At 43.2% G+C, this 16,827-nt stretch overlaps 1 protein-coding gene across 2 annotated transcripts in view; it reads left to right on the forward strand.

The window, feature by feature from the left end:
- Positions 1-16,827, forward strand: part of TNN (tenascin N) — a 31,521-nt gene that overhangs the window by 8,984 nt on the left and 5,710 nt on the right. The window contains exons 3-9 of one of the 2 annotated variants that reach the window (XM_030493484.1): positions 838-1,296; positions 2,288-2,665; positions 6,013-6,276; positions 7,146-7,331; positions 7,928-8,017; positions 9,277-9,540; positions 12,465-12,728. In XM_030493484.1, the coding sequence (XP_030349344.1) occupies positions 885-1,296; positions 2,288-2,665; positions 6,013-6,276; positions 7,146-7,331; positions 7,928-8,017; positions 9,277-9,540; positions 12,465-12,728 (1,858 nt within the window). In that variant the 5' untranslated portion in view covers positions 838-884. The remainder of the gene's footprint in view (positions 1-837; positions 1,297-2,287; positions 2,666-6,012; positions 6,277-7,145; positions 7,332-7,927; positions 8,018-9,276; positions 9,541-12,464; positions 12,729-16,827) is intronic. The other variant, XM_030493485.1, reaches the window with a different exon arrangement.

Consider the following 16,827-nt stretch of genomic DNA (forward strand, 5'->3'; position numbering starts at 1 on the left):
AAGGGATGTTTAATGGTGTGCTGTGGACGTGTGTGAGTTGTCTTCCAGCTGAATGCAGACATGTCTATTCCAGTGATGCCTGTTCTGTGGTCCACTTCTCTTAGCTGATCCCCCTCCTTGAGAATGCATTCTACAGTTACAGTTCTTGTAGAAATTGACTCTTGGCATCCTCTTCAACACATTCCTGAGAACATTTCCACCTATGCCTGAAGTGCAGCTGTAGTGGGAAAGCTATCTCATGCTGTGACGCATGTAAAGTGAGCAAAGCTACCTCCCAAACTTCTATTCAAAGATCAGTGTCAGCTCTCTGAATTTTCATATGCACAGCATCAGCACAATTATCATGCTTCTAACTGAAAACCATACTAACTGCTGGAGATTGCCATGGCCAAAATGATGATCAGTAATCCAGTTCACAGGTGGGAGATTGATACGACGTCCATTGTAACTGCAGGGAAATAAGTGCTATGGCATAATTAATAATTCTGGTGGACCATGATACTAAGTCTTATTTGAAACTTGCAAACTTGAAGCTCCTAGTTGGGGGGGAGTATAGGAGTTCTTTTCTGTCGAACTCATCCAATGTGACTTTTCCAGGTACTTACGAACCTAGTGCTGAATTAGGGCAAAACAAATAACTGTGGGTTTTTTTGTTTCTTTTTTTGCTTTGGGGTTTTTTAGGGGTTTGATTTTTTTTTTTTTTTTTTGGTTGGTTGTTTTTTTGGTTTTTGGGTTTTTGGGTTTTTTTTTTTTTGGTTGTTTTTGTGGTGTTTTTTTTAAGAGAAATCATGAAAGCCAACTTTATAATCACACGGCTTACTTTCTTCTTCTTGAAAGCACCTGTGCTGTTTGAGCAGTCAGTGCTCCCTCTGAAAACCTGCCAGATGGATTTCCAGAGCTGGCTTGCCTTTCCAATGGGGGTATTGCTGTGCTGTGCCCTTCAGACATCTGCTGTTCAACATCCTGCATCTCGCAACTGCACCAGCGATGGTCAAAGAATATCCTTCAGCCACACCTACAAGATTGACCTGCTCACATCCTCCCAGATTAAGGTGGAGGCAGATCCATTCCAGCATGAAGGCAACAGTGGGGTGCAGCTAGATCCCGGAGAGGCTGAGGAAAATGAAGAACAGAATATAATCTTTAGGCACAATATCCATGTGCATGCGCCCAAAGGGGACTGTGAAACTTTGACCCACATTAAAGGTCTGCTTGAAAGGATAGAGAAGCTTGAGAAAGAAGTGGCAGAGCTGAGAAACATTTGCAGCCCTGAGAAGTGCTGTGGGGGAAGCCGAGGTAAGTAAGAATTCCAGGACCTGTTCATACATCCCAGGAACAGACTATTTACTGCAGAGGTTTGGGGACTGGAATCCATTTGTCACAGTTATTGGAGGTTCTCTGTGAGTGAAATGTCCTAGTCCTACAGATGGGAAGGTGCTCTGGTTTCTGTGATGTGAAAGAAGACCTGAAGGTCCCGAAATATGGTAGTACATACAATTTCTGAAACCAGCGCAGGGGAAATCTCCTCAGGTATCTCCCAGAAATGGAAGGGAACAAGTTCTTGAGTTTTACAGAGGTGGGAGGATTCAGTGGACAAATTTCTGAAGGACAGGAGGGTGGAAGATGAAGGAGGCATTGCTTGTTGCTGTCTTTTCCTTTCCACTTTTGCCTTTGTAATTTTGCAGTTGAGAATTTGTCTGTTTATTTCCTCCTTGATAACTGACTGAAAGAAGATCAGAGTTTTTGATGATGTTTTGTGGTGGCCACTGGCTCTGTCTGTGATCAAAGTTTTATATCACATGGCCTCAAAGAAAAAATTTAACAAACTAATGTTGTTTGGGGAATGGAGACAGGGAGAAGTGCTAAGTCTTTGCTTACATGAAAAATACAGGTGTGTAGCAGATGGAATAATGTGCTCTCCATCTTTATAACTGTGGTGAGAAATGATGAGCTTAAATTACAACTAGGAAGATTCAGGTTAGAGGCTGTGAAAAGCTTTCTAATTGACTCTCTGGAGCGGTCACGGAATCTGCATTCCTGCCAGCTATGGGCAAATGTGTTGGGAAGGGCAAGAGTGGAGCTGGTCCCTCTTTGGACCTGGGGCAGGTGGACATGGTGATGTCCTCAGGTCTTTTTCAGCCCATGTTTTCCAATGATATTTATGCTTTCCCTTTAATGACCTTGAGCACACCTTTGCACTACCTGTCTATTGCTATGTTCCTAATTTTATTTTTTTTTATTTTCTCTCATCTGTGTGTCATGCTTGCTGTGGTGCTGCTCTGGCCAGATGTCTCACATTGCAGTGGCCATGGGACATTCCTCTATGAGACGTGCAGCTGTAAGTGTGCTGAGGGCTGGGAGGGCAGTGACTGCTCTCGCCCCACCTGCCCCAGCCACTGCAGCGGTCATGGGCGCTGCGATGGTGGGAAGTGTATCTGTGATGAGCCTTACTTTGGTGAGGGCTGCAGCCATCAGCTCTGCCCTGAGAACTGCAGCAGCAATGGGATCTGCGACACAGCCAAAGGGGTCTGCCAGTGCTATGAGGAGTTCATTGGGGAGGACTGCAGTGAGAAACGATGTCCTGGGGACTGCAGTGGCAATGGGTTCTGTGACACAGGAGAGTGCTACTGCCACGATGGCTTCTTTGGCCTTGATTGCTCCCAGGGTAAGGCATGCCTGTGGGTTATTTCTCCCTTCATTCTTTTAAGCTGAGTTTTCCTTTCTACCTATTTGGTTAATGCTGTAGTAGCTAAGCATGGGCTTGTCATGTTCTTCTCAGAGTTCCTGCTGGGCTAGGTGTTGCTGACTGATCCTTGTCTTCAAGAATTGCCTGGAAACATTTTTGAACTGGAGACAGGTGGAAATGCAGTTAAAGATAGTGCTAGCACAAGCCTGTGTGTAGCAGGTGAAGGGAAGAACAAAACTGGGTATGCAGCCTATAATTTAAGAGAGATCCAGAATCTGTTTCTTGACATACAAATGAGACAATAGAAAGTCAAATCACGTTTGCTGCAATGTGCACTCCTTGCCGATAAGGTAATTGATTTGATAAAACTTGTGAGACAAAGGATGCATAAATCCTTTAAATAATCTCCCTTTGAAGTGAGGTCTTTGGGAAATTCTCCCTTACCCTGCTTTGTTACAAAGCAGTAGGATTTGCCTGAGAAGACCTGAGTGAGCTGACCTCGAGGTGTGTGTCCAGCAGTTTCCACTGAACTCTGAAAAACCTGTAATCTCCCTTCGACCACAGGTTGATACTCCAGGTTTCAGCACTTAGCCTTTTACCCTGGAAGCCACCTTTCCTTCACTGTTTGGTCAAATCTTTCACAGCTCCTCATGATGCAGAAATAGGTAACAGATACACGCTGAGCACCAGGTATTGCTCAGTAAGGGTTTGCAGTGACCTTACTCTCAGGTCTTTTTTGCTCTGCATCATCCCTCATCTCTCAGGCTTGATCTATCTGCTTAGAGACTTGCCTTTTATTTAAAACATTACTAGCTCAAATGAGCTCTGAAAATTTTACTACTCCTACCCCTTCCACACTGTCCAGAGATCTTTCTTTGTAGCTCCAGCACTCATTTCTCCTGTCAGTAGACTGGGATTTGCTGCTCAGCAGGCAGGACCTTTACAAAGGTGGCAGACAGAAGAGTTTATTCCAGAAACAGTTTTCTGAGAGAACTGTTGCCCGGCCAGCCTCTCCTAAAGGGCTGGCTGGGTCCAGCCTTGGGTTCCCTTCCTTACACAATAGCTGCTGCTCTTTTACAGGCTGTGGAAGTTGATTCTGTTCACTGAGCGAGCAAGCACTACAGAGCTAATGCATATAGCACAATCCATTTTGTGACTGTTTCTGAGCACTACACCTCCACTCCTGCTGAAAAATTTTAAGTCCAAAGGCAAAGAATTCCCATCCTAGCATCCATAGCTAAGCTCTCATCTCCCATAGGTGTCAAATTGCCTTTTCTGTTCAAATTTGGGTTAGATTTCTGCATCCTGGGAGATTTACTGAGCATTGTTTTTATTTATTTATGTGACTCAGATCATTAAATGACACATTTTGTTGTATATTGCCATGAGAACTGGAATGTCTGAATATCTAGAAGTTACTATCAAGCATGCAACAGTATAATGTCTTGCAGTTGCTTCTGAAGGAGAAATAGAGGACAAGGACACATTGAACAGTGGGTATTGGCCTGTGCTCTTTCTGGACTTTGTTTACTGGCACTCCAAAATAACACTGTGGGATATCTGAAGATGAATAAATGAGCAGCTTAGAGTGACAGTATCCACAAAACAATTTTTTTGGTATCTCGGCATGGTATTAGTTTAACCAGGAAGTCATTGTGTTGATGCTGTAATCAGGAAATTGGAAAAGACAATAAAGAGGGACACTCTGGTGTTCCCAGGGGAGCCAGGGTTCCCCACAAGCCCCTGTGTGAGCTCTCAGTCCAGTGCTGGATCTCTAAATGTGCTGCTCATTTCCTGCTTGCTTCAGCCATTAGGACCTCAGCCTGCTTCCAGAGGAGAAGCTGCCTGATGGAGAGAAATTAATGAGAGTGAGCAGAACACAAGATGGACTCTGGCACAGTCCACAACCATTCGTCCTCCTAATTCGCCTGAGCAATTAGTGCTGTGCCTGTGATGAACCCTTTCTCTTTGGGCTAGGAGGTCCTCTGCTGCTGAAGAGCAAGAGGAGGAGGTTTTCAAGGGTTACCAAGGCCAGCAGTTGCCTCCTTCCCCTTCACACCCCTGGCCCTGACCAGGCATGTTTTTACCAAATCCTGAAGTGCTTGGGGTTGTCATGTCGATTCGAGAAGATGGCTCTGGAGCATCTTAGGGCAGAGCAAATAAACACATTGCAAAAGCAGATTCCCCTGGGCTAGAAAGTCACTGCCTTTGCAAGAACCCATTGTCAGAATATCCTGCTTGGAAACAAACTGTCCTAGGCATTGTCCTAAACAGATGATAGTGGTTTCTTACACTGCATCTCTCCAGAGAGGCAGATAGAATCCTCTTCTGAACTATGCTTAGACAAGGGATAAACACTATATGTGTTTAGGTTCTTTATTATTTTATTGCAAATATGGATTATTCAAATCTAGCTTCTATATCATAAGAAAAGGCAGGATGAATATTCTTGCATTTTGTGCAAAGTTTTTATCAAAAGCAATGGCATGCACATATCAAGGGTGGAATTCAGTGAAAGCTGTGAATTACACAAGGGAATGAATGCTGCCTTTCAAGTGAGAAGAATCTCCTGATATTATCTGACCTAATGTTGCTGACACAGTCCTTTTTACAGGCACTATAGGCACTTGCTATCTATTCTTTGCTATCTGTTGGTGCCTTGCTAGTGAAATACAGCTGGTAGATGGTTTACAATCAGTTTATGATGTGCTTACTTGTAATTAAAATCAGGTAAACTTTCTGGCAGATGTTCTACATTGAATGTTTTCAAGGGCTGCTTCAAGACACTGATGAGCGTCTGTCTTGTAGCAAAACGGTTAAGGCACTATTGGTGTCCTGAAATCTATTATGTGCAGTGGATTTGCCCAGGTCTGCTCCAGGCACCAAGTGTAAGTTTCCATCGGTAGAAAAGCTCAGTTTTCTGCCTCTGCCATGGAGAAGCTGTTCCCCAGTTTTGGGGACCAGTTGACATTTTGAGATAACTCTGACAGTAATAAGAAAAGAAAGTTTTGGCTTGTCTTTTTCTTCCTAGAGGCATTAGAAGGGACAGCTTCATGACAGCTTTTTCCTCATGCCAGTGTGGGTTTAGAAGGTGGAAAGAGACATCCAGGAAATTATTGTATTTGTTACTGGCTGTTGTGTTCATTTGTATTTAATGATGTGCCAGAAATGTTGACCAGAAATGGACAAATCCAAGATGATTTCAGACTGGGACTTCTAGTTCTGCATTCTCTCTGTATTCAAAATAGATTTGAAAAAGTGTCTCGCTTGACCATGTGACAAGACATCAACTACATTGCAATGTTCTCCTTTTCTTTGTCTTCTAGTGCTTGCTCCTCAGAACCTGCAGCTGCTGAACTCCACAGAGAACTCTCTGGCCGTCATCTGGGATCCAATGATTGATGTAGATAATTACCTCATCAGCTATTATCCAGTAGGGTATGAGACATTGGTGAAACAAGTCCACATGCCCAAAGAACAGTTCGTCTGTGAGATTGTGGGTCTCCGGCCTGGCACCATGTACAATATCACAGTTCATCATGTGAAGAAGGGGATTTCCAGTGAGCCCAAGTATCTAGAAGCAAGTACAGGTAGGAGCAGGCAGTATTCTTCAGAGTCAGAAGTTGTAGATCTTTAGATTCAAACAAGCAAATTGTTTGGCTTTACAGGTTTGTAATATCCTCTCTGAGCACTGGAAAGTACTTTTTCTTCCCAGCTCCAGTTGCAGTTTTCTGTCATTGATCTTTTCTGGAAAATCTGTTCCCAGATACGTATCATTAGGGATGAATGTATTGTCATGTCCCTTTATCTTGTCCAAATCCTGCTTGCATTGACTCCTCTGAATTCAAGGGAATCTGTAACGTTGCCTGCTGTAAGAAGCAGGAATGGAAGCGTGCAAGATAAAGCCAGCATGTTATTAAGAATAATGCACTGTTTGACTAGATGCAGAAGGGACTTTAAAGTAGGCAGGATGACATTCCTAGGTAATAATTTGCCAAACATGTCTGCAGCAGTGAGTTTTTCCTGATAGTCTCTTCCCAGGACTGAATGAGCCTGGTGCTACTGAGGTTAGGAGATCAAGTGTGGAAAGATTGCATATTTGAAGCAGTCTGTGGAGAAGTGAAATGCCATTTTGTTAGCAGATGACATTATGCTGTCTGCCTGGACTTGGAAAAAACAGTTAAAAGTTTGGTTATTTCGACATTTTTCATGCTTCTAGCACAACAAGTGGGAGCTGAGAGCCAGAAAATTCTTTGAGTTGGAGTGTTACCATTGATAAAACTAAGACTGTTGAAATAATTATTGTGCTGTACTTGCTTAAGTCTTCAGTTTGGCTGAGGAAAATGTCTTGGGTCTCAGGAGGTGACTGGGCAGGGAGGACTGTTTAACAACTTCCTATCTTACAGTTATCTTTTCCTGCTGATGCTGCTTCCTCACAACCCTCTGCTGTCCTTCCCAGTTCTATCTACACTTAATACCATCTGGATGACAGAGGAGATGGAGCACTCCCTGGAAGTGGAGTGGGAGAACCCACCAACAGATGTGGATTATTACAAGCTGAAGTTCAAATCCTTGGTGGACATGGATGAGAAGCAAGTCATGGTGCCCAAAAGCAATGACCCTAAGAGCAGACACATCATGACTGGTGAGTACTTGTGGGTATTCCAAACTAGGCAGAGGCAGGAAGAAATGGCAGGAGTGATTGATGGTCAGACTATAGCCCCGAGATGATGCTTCTCTCATGTGTAGATGGCTAGTTTTCCTTCACCTTGTGCCTGCCATAGGCCAGGGAGAGATCTATTAGGGTTCCCAATCCCATAATGATGCATGTCTTCAACAGGGAGAAAGCTTCTATGCCCTGTGGACAGTAAGTTTCAAGGCATATTAATTCAGCTTTAATTCTGTCCTTGTTAGGAATAAAGTATATTCTGTTTCAGAGCTGGTAACACTGATGTTAATGGAAATCTCCATTTGCTGCAGTCAGTGTATGCCCTAAAGGCAAGCCCAGACCAAAAGTGCTATCAAGGCATTCTTAAGACAAAAGTAAGTTAGGTACGAATCTAAATTTTCAAGCCCAGACCAAAAGTGCTATCAAGGCATTCTTAAGACAAAAGTAAGTTAGGTACGAATCTAAATTTTAAGTTCCTCTCTGCTACAAACCTAGAACTAAACAAAACAGCTTTCTTTAAGAAAAAACTGTCTCCCCTAATTGTTGGTAACTTTCCCTTTTGTTCTTTGTAGGCCTGAAACCTGGCACTGAGTACGAGGTCACTGTCATACCCGTGAAAGACAATATAGAGGGGAAACCATCCTCAGTGAGTGGTAGGACTGGTACGTAGAAAGTTTCTTTTATGATAGTGATGTTTCTACAGGTTTCGGGAACAGATATGTCAAGATTGCAGCACAAAAGGTGCACAGTTAGCTGCTTCTTCATGCATGACCTGCAGGCAGGCTGCTTTAAGCTTGTCTACGCTATATTAAACAATAAACCTAGTCCTAGCTCAGTCTTTTGCCTTGTTTTTTAAACATACAGTAACTTCACCTTTAACTTGACTAATGGCTCCAGCCAGACACAAGCATAGTAAGCTTGCCTCTGTGTGTGTAAAAGCAGATCTGGAAACCCTGTTGGTTTATTGATGCTTCAGTTTAAAAAAAAAAAAAAAAGGCAGACTATTTTTGAGCTGTGATATTGCAGAAGAGAGCTTGAAGAATTTTGGACTCTTGTTCTAAGATTCTGGAAACTCTGAAATTCAGCGTGTCTACAAAAGGGTAGGCATGCTGCATCCAAAGACTGAAAAATCCCAAATCAGGTCGGACATTCCTGAGGTTGTCTTGTAAATTATTCCATTAGAAGAAAATGGATTTAAAGCAGAAGAGAGCTCTTCTGCTCTCCAGAAGAGCAGCCACACTGCCATTGTAAGGCTGCTCTTCTTCCTTGTATAGATTCTGATTATTTGGAACACTCTTAGCTTATTTTTTCCAGCTGTTCTTCACAGACGTGGGGGCTGCAAAACTTCCTAAAAGGGGAAAAAAAGGCCCACAATGAGTAATTCTGCTCATATTCTTATGTAACCCATGAAACTTAGGAGCTGCAACTACAACGAATACCAACCATTGTAAGAGCTACGACTAAACTCTGATTCATCACCTAAAATAGCAGAAGTCTTAGGGGAGTCTGAAAGACAGGTTTGCAGGGTAGGCAGAAAGTGAGGAGCAACAAACAGCTGACACCAGAGGCAGAGAAAGGATGGGGCCTATACTTGATGCTGTGAGGAGGGCAAGCAAGATGCTGAAGTTGGTACCCATGGAAGGTGAGGCTGGTAGTCTGAAAGCTCTTCCTGCAGAAAAAAATTGGACAGTTTAATCTAAATGTTAGAACAGTCCTCCTTTCTCCCCACTCTGACCATGCTTGTTTCTCATGGGTGCCTTCCTTTCTCAAGGGGCTGTAGATGGGAATATAGATGACACTGTTTTAGCTGGTCAAAGCAGCAAGGCAAAAATTAAGGAAATGTGCACATGTTATGGCAGGTATTGTAGTGGTTTAATTCAGCTGGAGATTCCTAATCCTGCACTTTGAAATCTTCTCTCAGGAGTCGATAGTCCAACCAATGTGGCAACTGACCGAGTGACAGAACATACAGCCACTGTCTCATGGAATAAAGTTGAGGCTCCCATAGACAGGTATATGGTGAGATATACCTCAGCTGATGGAGACACAAAGGAAATAAAGGTGGGGAGTGAAAATGACATGGTCACTTTACGTGATCTGGACCCAGGCATGCAATATGTCGTCCACATCTGGGCAGAGAAGGGGCCCTATAGGAGCAAGAAGGCAAGCACCAGAGCTGTGACAGGTAAGTTGTAGCAGCAGCAGTGGTGGGAGATGAGTTTGAAATTGACTCCTTCATCAGTTTTACTTGTTTTACTAAAGCTTCTCCTGCTTTGCACACTTTTTAGTGAGGCAAAAATTCATGTCATTCTTACTAGCGTGGTTAAACACGCCTCCAGCTCAGCTTGAAGACTCTTTGTTTTGAGTCCTATTGTGGACGGGTTGTATGGCAAGGCATCAGTTACTATTACTACAAAGAACAGTGAAACACAACAAAAACTAAAGCCTCGTAACTGGAATATGCAATTTGCATTTTGCCTTTAAAATGCCATAAATCATCTCCAGGCTTTTCTTTGGGTGACTGTTGTAGCTTTTCCCAAAAGGACTGGGGGCTCATACACATTTTGCACAGATAGTCATGCCAGAGTGTTTGCTAAAAAGGAAAACCAAATTTATTTGGATCATGGCATAAATTAAGAGGAGAATAAAATTTCCTGAACAGGATGTTTGGTTGCTGTCCCTTGATGACAAGAAGTTTCCATTAGAAGGATGCTTGCAACAGTGTCTGCAGCTGGGTTGGGAAACTGCTTGAATCTCTGTTTCACTCAGTTCTTGTACTCCAGCCAGCCACCATCCAATGTGGCTGTGGGTACAGGAGCAGTTTCTACTGAATATTTACAAATGTCTTATCTATGTGCAATCTGCATTTCAATAGCAAAAATTTCCTAGGGGAGTGTTTGAAATGCTCCATTCAGGATGTTAACCAACATATTTAAGCATATAAATCGGACTAGGCACAAGAGCTGCCTCAGGGAATTTGTAGCTGCCTGAAGTTCCCATCCAGAGGGGATCAGTAAGGATCAGCCAAATGCTTAATTAAGAAGCTCAGTCAATCACCAGCTTTCAATTGGTCCATTGTCTCCAGCCAGCTCATGTTCTTACTGGCACAGGGGACTGGCTGGGAGGCTCATGGACCACCCAGGAAGTTAAGAGGTTAAATGCACTGCATATGCATACAGGCACAGCCCATATCCAGCTGCAGCACAATTATAACTAAAGAACAAACTTGATTTTCATATCACACAAGAAAATAATTCACTTGATTTTTCTTGCCACAGGTGAGGATCTTATGCTGCTAGCTAGCTGAGCTGTGATTATTCAAACGCAAGTTCCCAGTGTGCGCCGCTCTAGGGTGACACAAACAAGCTTCAGCATCTTTCATTAGAATGAATTTTCATCTTGCAAAAGAAGTGAGATTAGTACACACAGGTGGAAAATCACAACTTTTACAACCACTAATGTGTGATAAATCACAGTACAGCTAAGCTGGTGTGTGGTAAATTACAGTGTGGCTGTTGGTTGTGCATTTGTGCCCTGGAGTTTAAAGCCCGTGGCAGAATAAGAAATGCTGTTCCAACAATTTGGGAGGCATCTGCAAATCTTTCATTGCTCAGGATGCTAAGATGTGTTTAGCAGTTCAGTGAAGAAAAAAAAACCCAACAAAAAACCCTCCCGTGCTCTGTGTGAAGGTCGCGTAAAGGCTGTCCTTGAAGGGCCACATTCCTGCAGGCTGTGTTGTGATAGTGACTTAAGGCTTGTGAAACCTAGTGGCATGTTTCCATCTGTAAAAGGGCAGGGGAATGACTGTAATAATGGGGAGAGATTGAAAGTGGCTTTTTTCTAGTGGAGAATGTGAACTTAGTTTTCACTAGTGCTGTTGCCTTGTTCTTCACCTTAAAAACTTCTCTTAAAATAAATTGCCAATCTAGTGTCCATGTAGTGGCCGGATGTCTGACAGAAGACACAGTCATAATCTTCTGGGATAGGGACTGGCCTCTGATAGACAGATACTTGATGAGAGACAAAACAACTGATGGGGACACAAAGGATGTGGAGGTGGGAAAGGACCAGAGCATCACTACTTTGACAGGAATGAAGCCAAGCAAAAATAATTCCACCAGCCTGTAGGCAGAGAGGGGAGCCCAGCAGACATCAGAGTTGTGATAGGTAGGACGTTTTGCTTTAGTACAAAACAATCTTGTTCCAGGAGAGGTGTGTATCAGACAGATTCTGAGCAAGTGATTTTGGTTTTTTGGGGTTAATTCCTAGACCAACCGAGGCAAGAGCTTGTGATCTTCAGAAAGCAAAAGATAGTAACACCAAGTTCTGCATGGGCTTTCCTCTTTGCCTATGCAGGGTTTGCTGTGTTTTTGTTGCTCCCCAACAGAAAGCCCTGCTGTTCCAAGTGTGAAGGAGATACCTAGACCCAAGCTGAAATACCTTAGAATTGGGCACCTCCAGCTTTGTAGTTTAGGCTTATCATTGATAAGAAATAAAGGATGAGAAGTGGAAGAAAATGGTAGGGTCCTTGAAGAGAAGAAGTAAGTGTAGCATCATTGGGACCACTTGTGTTCTTTGCTCCTAACTGTTCCTGCAGAAATTAGCAGCCCAGCTCACCCAGCACAGGGGCAGAGGGCTGACTGGCCCTGCCAAGGCTTCGCCACCTAGGCACTGACATGCAAGCATGCTTACCAATGTATCAAGAATGGCAGGGCGTGCAAGCAGTTAGCACCCTTTTTTCAATCTACCTTGAACTGTGAGGTGGTACAAAATTATTTGGCTCCACAAAAGGCGATATCCAATGGGACTCAAGTGTCAGTTATTTACTCTGCATGATCAAAACACAGTTTATAGCTAAAGATAAAACTTCTATTAGATTTACCAGTTTGAGCTGGTAAAAAAACAAGCAGGCTTTTGGACACACAAACCCTTTTCAGGTCTTTGGGCATAGAATCATTTCCCAAAGCTCATCTGTTTTTTCCAAATATATTTCATAGTCTGATAAAGCGTACTGCCTCTGGCTATAAAACTTTTGTTTTTGCCTTTAGACCATTGTGATTACCACAGCATTATACTAAAACTTCTAATAATTACAACTTTAACTTCCAGAAATTGACAGCCCAGCTGAGCTGCTGACTGACCAAGTCACAGAGGATGCAATTACTGTTTCCTGGAACAAAGTCCAGGCTTCAATAGACAGATACAGAGTGAGCTACATCTCAGCTGATGGGGACACAGAGGAGAGAGAGGTGGAGAAAGACAAGAATGTCACTACCTTGGCAGGACTAAAGCCAGGCATGGAGTATGTCATTTATGTCTGGGCAGAAAAGGGAAAGCAACAGAGCAAGAGGGCCAGCACTGAGGCTGTGACAGGTAAGTGGGCAACAGATTTTTATTAAGAGTATAAGTTACAGTCCAGCTTTGCCTTAACACTGAATAAATCCATCCCAAGATGTTTTCACAGTAGGGGGAGATTCAGGCTTAAGAAATCAAGACTTCAGGTTAGTGCATCTTGCTGTGAAACCTATTCAACATCACAACAGAGAGATCCTAATTACCTCTATGTACTACAAATGGGCCATGTTGTGAATACTAATAGGGATTAGGGAAAATGAAGCCTTTGCAGCAGTCTCTTATGTGTTCGTATAGTCTTGTTTTATTTTAATTGCTTAATTTGTTTTTCATTCATCATGGAATAAGGAAATTCTCAGTTCCTTTTTGCAGCTAAAAAAATTAAAGTGCAGGGAGACTAACAGTATGCCAGATGCCTTTTCTTGCAATAGGATGATTAAGTTGTTCTTACCAGGACTTTCCCCTTGTGTTTCCAGTCCTGGTTAAGGAGGTGTAGTGATCTGCACAGTGTGAGGGTTGCTGGTTAATAACAACACTGTAAAGCTGGACATCTGAATCCATTGCAAGCAGTTGCAAGCACTTAGGAGACCCATGCTCTAGGTCAGGAACTTGCTGAAGGATGAGGAGTAAACGTGTATCTGGGTCATCTTTGCCTCTTAGCAAAAGAGCTTTAGTTGTTCTCTCACTTTCTGGACAGCTGACATGTATGTGAGCTTTGGAGGCTTGTGACCATGAGAAAACAAGAAAGTAACAGTATCTTGCCTTGCAAAGGCTCCCTTTTATCCAGGTCAGGACTCGCTGTGCTGTTCCCTAGGAAAACATAAGGATTAAAGATAGACCCCAGTCAAACCACTTCAGACCTTGATAGCTCCCAGCTTTGTGGGTCCAATCAATGTGTGATCAGAAATAGGACTTGAAAAAGGAAGAAACTGGCAAGACTCTTGAGGGGAAGGAGTGTCACAATGTAACTATGACAGCCTGTGTCCTTCCCTTCTAACTGTCTCTGCAGAAATTGACAGCCCAGCTCACCTAATCACTGACCAAGTGACAGAGGACACAGCCACCATCTCCTGGGATAGGGTCCAGGCTCCTACAGATAGGTACCTGGTGAACTACACCTCTGTTGATGGTGGCACAGAGGAGATAGAAGTGGAAAAGAATGAGAGCACTACGAGAATGACAGGATTGAAACCTGGCATTGAATATGTTATCTTCCTCTGGGCAGAGAAAGGAACACGGCAGAGCATGAGGATCAGCACTGAGGCAGTGACGAGTATTCCAGAAAATATTTGTGCTTCAATGTGATACTGTGTGGTGGAGCTGATCTCAATTTCTGGCCTGTTGCAGAGCATATGCTAGACACCGGTTTGTCTTGTGGGGACATCCATGCTACAGGCACCTTCAAGGTCCAGATAAAGATGGTGCCAAGTATAGATAACTTTTTGAAAATAATTACTGCTCTTAGTTCAGAAACTACTAGCCCAGAGTGAGCTTCACAGCACTTCGCTAAAGCACTCATCAGCTTTGCCTGCTATTTTTCGTCTTCAGGTATGCTGAGCTTTGCAAGTGTGACTGAGCTCTGCCCCAAAGTATTACACTACTGCTGTTGAATCCTGTCTAAAGTTAGGATGGCTCAACTAGTGTCACTGATAAGAATAGCATTTATCAATGAATCAAGACTTGGAAGGAAACATCTCTATTTTAATTGTCTTATCCTGAAACATGAAAGGGAAGCCTGGTTTGAGCCTGGAAAAAGTTTCTTGACTATCAGTAATTTCCTTTGTATAATCAAGGCTTTTGCTTGCAGAATTTGGCTGCATAACTAGGCTGAAGACTGACTAGTTGGCAGAGGACACTGCTAGCGTTTCCTGGGAATGAGGGAGAGGTGGGGCAGGACACAGGTCTTGCTATCCTGATTAGTTTTAAGCCAGATGTGATATGCATCATCCGTACCTGGACAGGGAAAGGAAGCAAGCAGACCAACAGGGCAGGCACAAACACTCTGATGGGTGACCTGTGGGAATGCTGGAAAGTGATTTTTGCAGCTATGGGAGGAGGAATGTGCATCTTCACTACCCAGAGCTACTATGACAGAGGCTGCTGCTAAAGACGATTAAAGAAGTGCAACTGTTGTAATACAAGAGTGATGACAGCTGATGGTACCCAGTTTATTTCACTAGTCCTTAGTCAAAAGCATGCTGTGTTTCATGTGCTGTTATCAAGCCTAACAGCAACAGAGGTTTAACAACCAAAGTTAAACCGTTTTAGAATTGGGAACAGTTTGAAATAATTGCCTGCCCTTTGACTCTTGACCTTAGACTGGCCCTAGCAGACTGCCAAGTTCCTGTTTAGCCAGGATTATGGTGTGCTGGGAACATTACATTTCAGGGTCACTCCACATCCACTGGCCTTGCTGATATGCTTAGTTTGTGAATCTAAGTGGTGTGAGATGGAACAGTTGAAGCTTGGATTTAGGGCAAGATGCCAAACAGTTCCCTAGTGCTTACAGAGGTCAAGGGCAGCTGATGGAGACAAATGAAGATCTCCTGAGGCCAAAAGAGTGAACTGATCTGGAACTAGAAATGCAAGGAGAGTTTCAGCAAATTGAAATACTGTTTGTTTATTTGTTTAGTTTTTAATTGGAATTAAAATGGAGACACCTGGGAATTTTGCATGAAGTGAAACTACTGGGAGAGGGAATGCATTTAGCATTAGTAGGGTTAACTTTGAAATATCTTCACAAGGCACATGTACTTTTGGTTTTGGTGTTATATTTCCAAAAGTAAGGGCACCTCTGCTAAAATAACACAACTTCTGAGGGGAAAAAACCCCAACATTTTCAAGGTGATGGCTGGTTATTCCCAAGCATTAAAACGGGCTGTGGCAGGGAGTTTTCTCGGTGGTGTGCTGCACCCATGGGCATTACAGACTGGCCTTTAAGAGCAGTGCTGTGAAACTGCAGACTAAGGCGACGCTTCCAATCCCTTGCTTCTCGTGATGGATTTGGTACCTTCTAGCTCCCTCTGCTGTCCAGCGGGAGTTATACATGTAGTCGGCCTCTCGGAAGGTTTCTGCCTCGTTTTACTGAAAGCAGTTTTTTACTGGTCTCCCAGATGAACCACGAGTTCATTAGCAAATGTACTAATGTTTAACTCGTGAGTCTAGTAAAAGGTGGTCTTCAGTTATAACGAATAGCCAGTGTTTAAACCAACATGCTGTGTGAACTTTGGTGTTGCTCTCCATGTTGTTCTCCTCATATTAGGTGTCTTGATTTCTTGTTCTCTGCCTTTGTAACTGTTTTAAGCAGTAACCCTATGCACGAGGAGTGCAGCATTTCCTGGGAGAAGCCACTCTTCTCATTTATCTAAGGCAGACATAGCTTGACCTTGTCTTTCTCTGTGGCCTTTTCACAATGTAGTAGTTCACTGATGCATTGTAATTGTTGTTAATGCTTATCCTCATAGCACTCTTCAAGGTCTTGGAAGTGTTGTTGCCTGGTTTATATGGAGAAGAATTAAATTAACAGACAATGACATACCTATAGTCCCCCAGGGGAGCTGGGGGTAAGAGGACAGAGTTGAGATGAATTATTGTTACAATTTTCTATAAACTCAGGTGTACTTCAAGGTCGGAGCAAATCTGTGGGTTCTTGCCTCCAAGATCCTTCTCTGTAAAACTTGGAAAGCCAGACAAACCTTGCTACTTAAATTGTTTTCCTTAAGATGTTCCCAGAATATATAGAATATAGCAAGCACAGGATGAAAATTAGGAAGAGGCTGCTTCCATTCTTGTTACTTCCAAACGAGCTTTTATCTAGGGAAGCACTTCAGCCCTCTTGTAGGTATCTCATAAGACTCTTTCTCACAACTGCTGTGAACTGGCATTGCTTAAAAATAAGTCTGCTGTTCTTCCTCATGCTGAACTTGAACAGTCTGACTGCACAGGGAAAATCTGTCTGAACTGGTGTCCCGTATACAGCACAGACTGAACTGTAAACCTGTGCATTTCTTTGTGTTCCTGCATTTACTAAAGAAGGCTCAAGCATGATAACAATAAAGCCTGTGCAGTCATTCTTCATCTGCAATGGGGAAACAAGGGGTAGGGCCTCTCAGCCAGCCAC

Source organism: Strigops habroptila, chromosome 8 (assembly GCF_004027225.2).
Source record: "Strigops habroptila isolate Jane chromosome 8, bStrHab1.2.pri, whole genome shotgun sequence".
In the NCBI taxonomy this organism is placed as follows: Eukaryota; Metazoa; Chordata; class Aves; order Psittaciformes; family Psittacidae; genus Strigops; species Strigops habroptila.